Source organism: Poecilia reticulata, linkage group LG15 (genome assembly GCF_000633615.1).
Source record: "Poecilia reticulata strain Guanapo linkage group LG15, Guppy_female_1.0+MT, whole genome shotgun sequence".
Classification (NCBI taxonomy): Eukaryota; Metazoa; Chordata; class Actinopteri; order Cyprinodontiformes; family Poeciliidae; genus Poecilia; species Poecilia reticulata.
In genome coordinates, this window is record NC_024345.1 from 6,579,749 (window position 1) to 6,586,238 (window position 6,490).

At 36.1% G+C, this 6,490-nt stretch overlaps 1 protein-coding gene across 1 annotated transcript in view; it reads left to right on the forward strand.

The window, feature by feature from the left end:
• LOC103476576 (kelch-like protein 10) overlaps positions 1 to 4,854 on the forward strand; it is a 12,692-nt gene extending 7,838 nt beyond the window's left edge. The window contains exons 4-5 of the mRNA XM_008429032.1: positions 4,268 to 4,417; positions 4,504 to 4,854. Of these exons, the coding sequence (XP_008427254.1) occupies positions 4,268 to 4,417; positions 4,504 to 4,809 (456 nt within the window). The 3' untranslated portion in view covers positions 4,810 to 4,854. The remainder of the gene's footprint in view (positions 1 to 4,267; positions 4,418 to 4,503) is intronic.
• The last annotated feature ends 1,636 nt before the right edge of the window (positions 4,855 to 6,490 follow it).

Here is a 6,490-nt window from a genome sequence, read left to right on the forward strand (position 1 = left end):
GGTAAGCATTAAGGTAAAAATAAAAAAATACTGTATAAACAAATAGAAATACTTTCTATATAAAGAAAAGCAAAAACGTTAATAGCAGGAGAAAAGTTGTTGGCAACATTAGCTCAGCCAATCTCTCCCTCCAGGAAGCCATCAAACTGAACTGTCCAACTCCAACTATAATAAAGATTAAAAAGAAAGAAAACAGAAAGTTAAAATAACAAATAATGCCAATTTAATAATTCAGATCTAATGCGTTCTGGAATCTATTATTGACATTTTACAAATTTCACAAATCAATTAGGTTTCAGAAATGTTTTATTTATTCTGCTGTTAGTACAGAATAATCTAGTTAGGTTTGAAATGTCTAGGTGTTGTTTTTAAAGTACAACACATTAAAAAAGCTCAAGATAGTGAAAAATTAAGTGTAATCGCCCTTTAGCTATTTTCCGAATTAGATGCTACATTCGGGAGCTAACTTCAGCTTCGACTGATAGCTTGGGCACAAGATAGACAGATCTATATATGTTTATATAGATCAGTTATTCTTGAGAATAGGGACAAAATGGGTTTTTAATTTGTTGTGACAAACAATTTAGGAATAAAAAGAAGAAAAATCTAAAGAGTAGCATAAGCTAACCAGAGCTAACTAGCCCTCTTAGCAAAGGAAGCGAAAGGGAGAGGTCATGGGGTCCTTAGAAGTTCTGGTGCCCCCCAATAATGCCTGATTTATTTTTTGACATTCTTTTCATTTCTGACGGTGTTGACAAAAACTAGGGACAAATTTCAATGGAGTTGGAAAATATATAAAAATGATTTTTAATTCAATTTATTGATACCTTTATAATTATTTATATGACTACTTATACTTAATTGTCATAATATATAATTTTAGTATTTCTTTACTTGTTTTAAACTATCATAATGTATTGAGTTCTGCTCCTGGACAAGGGCTTTTACAGGCATCATCCACCGACTACAATGTTTAAAATAAAATAAAAATATTCAGCAAATACCTGGAAAATATACATTGTTGTGCTCACATGACCCAGATTAGTTTAGTCATATATTTGAAAAAATTATATTTTGTGTATATTTTATTCAAATTTTGTGCTTTATCCATAGGACCTGTTTTGTCCCTATTCTCAAGAATCACTGAGATTCTATCTATAAAGCATAGATATGTAGATTGCACACTGCACAGATAATCAAAACGCTTAACGTTTACATAGCACCTTTGTAAGCTTGTCCCTGTTAGCTACGTCAGACATATAAGGCATTATGGTGAATACAAACGATTTATTATCTTACCTTCAAAGTTATTGTGAAGTTTTGACACACCTGACACATCCTGGGGTCTTTCTGATAGGCCTGTCGCGATAAACGATGAATCAATTAATCGGACGATAAATTAAACCTATTGAGCTCATTTTAACCCTCCTATTATGTTGCGGGTCAAATTGACCCGTTTGAAAGTTTTAAAAATATTTTTAAAATAGTTGTAAGTATTTTTATTGCATGAAACTTTTTCTATTWGTCTTAATAGGTGAACTCTACATATAAATTGAAAATGTATTCATTTTACACATTTGCAGCCCCCCCTGCGTCTACTTGTTACATCGATACTGTTCGGGTCAATTTGACCCGGCAGTCAAGTTAAAGTGCAAAAAAAGATTAAAAATGTCCAATTCTATTTGTTTCCTTACAGCTATGAACCTTATTTCACCACACACACACAAACACAACACAACACACACCACACACACACACACACACATGCACACGCAGACACACACAAACCCATTTTCTCCCTGCTCTCTTTACTTCACTATGAACTGCGAGAAAGCAGGTGTTCTTACAACTTTTGACGGGAACCTTTTCTGTTCCCGTGGGTAAACTCCACCCACACTGAGTGGACAAACTCCACCCACACTGAGTGACACTCAGTAGAAGTGGAGGAAAACATAAATACTCTCTGTATGACTCATTTATCTTGATTTTAATTGGCGGGTCAATTTGACCCGGAACAGTATGTGTGTCTCAAGTTCAATTATAAAGATCACCCTTTGAAAAAAAAAATTTAAATGTAATATAAAATTTTTTACCAAAGATCACTTTCAAGGAAATTATTGTTTTTTTGTGTCTAGGTTTTTTTCAGTGGACATAAAAAATGTAAATCCCATTTTTTATGTCCAAATGAGTAATTGAGTAAGTTGTCGTCATTAATCCTTAATTTCTGAGAAATAAAAAACATTATTGCACAATTTTTGATTGAGATGGTTAGTATTAGAGTTAATAATCAGATAAAAAAATGTTTTGGAGGAATTTTTTCGTTCCTGAAACTATTGCATGATAAAACTCTCCCCGGGTCAAATTGACCCACGAACATTATTGCTATACCTCAGAAACGAACATAATAGGAGGGTTAATTAACGTATTTATCGTCCCTTCCAGCCTTTTTTCTTTCTGTTGATGACACTGAATGAAAAAAGGCTCAGGTCCGGTGCTCTACACTGACAAATCCCTTCATTTCCTTAGTCTAATGTCCAGCTCACACTACACGAGTTGTCGGCCCATTTCCAAACCCTGAGAGACACCTTAGCATACAGAAATTCTAGGTATAATGGTTCGATCGGGTTCGTTGTGCCGTGTGGTGTCCAGCCACATGGGCACAAAATAATGGCTACAAGTCCAGTTAACTAATTTTAAAATCAGGCATTAATCAATGCTTTACTAGAATCTACCTGTGATGCATGTGGCTATAGAGTCAGCGTAAAGTCCTGACTGAATGAAAATCATTATAACCTATTTATATCACTTTAAGGAAGAACAGCTGAAAACTTACGGGTTTATTAACTGAGGTAGCAATTTGGCTCCAACTCCTCTCCTTGTCATTTCTATATTCTTTGCACAAAATGTTGGATAAACATTAATGATAGCACAAATCATCTCCAATGTCCGCTGGACTTCGGGTTGCGCCGTTTCAGCTGTTTGGGATTCCCCTCCGTAATTTCCCCTCAGAAAGCGCGGAGGAGAATCCGGCTTTCTGATTGGCTACCTGTCACATTCAACAGGCTGCGTTAAGCTCCCAGTTGGTTAAACCCCTGATTTAGATCGACGATCCACCGTAACACACCACACACTGCAGAATGATCGGTTACGAAATCACCAGCGACGATCTAAGATTGTCATAAGRGGAAATKAGGGGTAAAAAATGATGTAGTGTGAACTATTGCATTAGGTAGTGGGATGTGCCCGTTTTCTCTATTTAAATCTAGTGATTACTGAAGGACAATATAGTATACAGACTTCATAATCTGTACTCTTTTGGTTGAATGCAGTATTTATTTCAACTTTGGCTTTATGTTGTTTAGTTTTTATTCAAGTACGTTTTTTGTTAATGGAGACTGAGAATCCATTTTATTTTTGTYTTTGGTTGTTTTGTTTATTTAGTTTATCAGTTCCAGTGTTACGTGTTATTTTGAAAATAAATATCAGGAAATCGCATGTATTATTGGTCATTTCCATTAAATCAGCGTCAAAAGGTCTTGAAACAATATTATCGTTTATCGCAATAATTTCTTTAGACAATTAATCGTCCAGCAAAATTTGTTATCGTGACAGGCCTATTTCTGCTTGGAGTTTGCATGTTCCTTTGTGCATGCATGGTTTCTTCACAGGTACTCTGGATTTCTCCCACAATCCAAAAGCCTGACAATTAGGTCAATTGGTCTCTCTAATTGTTCATAGCTGTGTGTGCATGGTTGTTTGTCCTGTGTCTCTGTGATAGACAATCCTGTCCATGTTGTACGCTGCCTCTTGCCCATTGAGGTAGGCATCAGCCCTCCCCCCACAACCCTGCAAGGAAGAGCAGGTTTAATAGTTGGATGTATTCTTAGTAGAGAGGAAATTTCTTGTCTGGGCTTAATGCACAGATAAAATTCTCATTATGCCAAGCTGAGAGTCACTGAGCTTCTAAAGGCAACTCAATCTTTCACAAGTGTTTGTAGAAGCTATTTTAATGGATATATCCACCAGAGGACAAGGAAGAGATAGTAACATGAATTCAGTGAGTTAGAGGGATGAGTCTATAGTTTTAGCAATTTAGTGTATGTTTGTTCTGGCCTTGGGAATGCTGAAGCTTTGCACTGTTAAAAACAAAGTCCAGCAAAAGAATAATTACTTTTGCTGCTGACATGACTGTGCATGATCAAATTACAGAAATTCCTAATGTAGATATTGTCAAGAATGATTCCCGTTCTCCCTTACCAATTCTCAGGTGTACATATGCGGTGGATTCTTAATGGATGATGCATTATCTTCTTGCGAGTGCTACAATCCTAACACCAATCAGTGGACGCTTATCACACACATGGAAACCGCTCGAACGGCAGCAGGTGTCATTGCCTATAAAGACCAGCTCTATGTGGTAAAGAGAGCTAAAGAAACGTGTTCATGACTGTAATCCAACCTTGTAGGCTGTAATCCTAGTCTTAATTCCAGTCTTTCTTCCAGCTTGGTGGCTACGACGGTAGAAGGCACGTATCAGAGGTTGCTGCTTATGACCCCTTGACCAAATGTTGGTGCATGCTGAACCCCATGATTCACTCCCGTAGCAACTTTGGGACTGTGGTGTTAGAGGACCAGCTTTATGTAGTGGGAGGTTTCACAGACGATAATGACCAGTTGTGCTCTAAAGTGGAGCGCTATGACGGAAATACCAAGACATGGCAAGTTGTCCGGGACCTGGATTCTCCTCGCGGTGCCGTCAACTGCTGTGTGGTGGAGCGAATCCCCCATGCTGCTGCCTTTGTATCCTAAACACCAACTTAGACATGTCAATAAATGCATTGATTTTATATCATAGATAGATTTTTGTTTACCAGGAAAATGAGAAGATTGCTATAACTCCTTCAGAATGACTTGCATACTGGTTGGTTATGTTTTTACTTCACGTGCAATCTTGTCTGTTCTGGCACAGATATGGTTCACCTTGAAGCAGAAACTGACTCATTTTTATAGCTTTCTGATTTCCTCTTAATCTTGATCAATTGGACTTGACAGAACAACTATTTTTTCTAATCAAAAATCTGAGAAATGTGTCCATTTGTGTTCACGCTGCTTTCCTCCGACATCTCTAAATTAGATTCCACTGCAATTAACTGGTTCCATGTCTCACCTGTCAGAATTGACCTGCATCTAATGTAATCTCAGCATAAATCCAGTTGTTCTTTGACGGCCTCAGAGGTTTGTTGGAGAACATTGGTGGACAAATGGCATCTTGAAAATCAAAGAACATGAGATGATTACACAATAGATAAGAGAGTTAGGTCATAAAACTATCTTAGGTGGTAGAATCTCCCTACAGACAAACTATTAGTCATTAAAAATGAATCCAGTAACATTTTATTTGAAGGGGGTGAATAAGACTGACATGACACTGTCATAAACATGACATAACACCTGTCATGAACATGAATAAGTCTTCATGAATATTTATGACTGTGTCATAAAGCGTCATTCGGTAAATTATGACACTTTTAATTCAAAGCTGACATTATTCAAAATGTCTTTGTTATGACAACTTGACATTAACCAAGAAATCATTACTGTTTAAACTTTACCTTTAATAACATAAAGTTACCTAATTTTTAAAGTGCAATCAGTAATACTTTTGTAACAAATTTATATCAGTAATGATTTCTTGGTTAATGTCAAGTTGTCATGTTTATGACAGTGTCATGTCAGTCTTATTCACCCCCTTCAAATAAAGTGTTACCATGAATCCTTAAGGAAAGTCAATTTAGATAGAAATTCAACTGGGTCCTTTTTGGAATTCTGCACATCACCCTAAACACACCAAAAAGTCAACACAACACAGACTATCAATAATTACAAATGACAAACTTAAAGACAGCAAAAAACTTTTCAGAAGTATTATTCTCTCTTTATTGCATTAGAACATACATTTTTCATATATATCTATATATATCTATATATTTTATAAATGTGAATTTGTACACTACAATCTTTTATTGTAACATGTTAGAAAATACTCAGAATGCTCCAAAAACATAGCACTAAAAACAGTTACCAAACAATGATTATTACATTTCTTCCATTTTTGTTTTGGCCACTGAGAACAAGGAAAAGAAAATGACAGAGCTGCAACTGTGGATCGAGAGGAGAGAAGAGGATCACAGGATGTGATATGTCACATTGATGTGGGAGCTTTTTACAACCCAAACAAGTGAGAGAGGATAGGTAGAGAGAGGGAAGAGATGAGGAAGGGGGGATGGATGAATATAAGTGCACGGGGTCATGATTTTTTTTCTCCATCTGGTTTTAATATGTCTGAATACAAGAAATGAATAAGAAAATCTTATTGCACAAGACAAATAAGTAATTTTTTTTTCTAAAGCTGCATTTTTCTATTAGTTCATTCAATTTTGACATTAGCTTGTAGTAGTGAATAGCCACAAAGCCCTTCCACTACTGACAC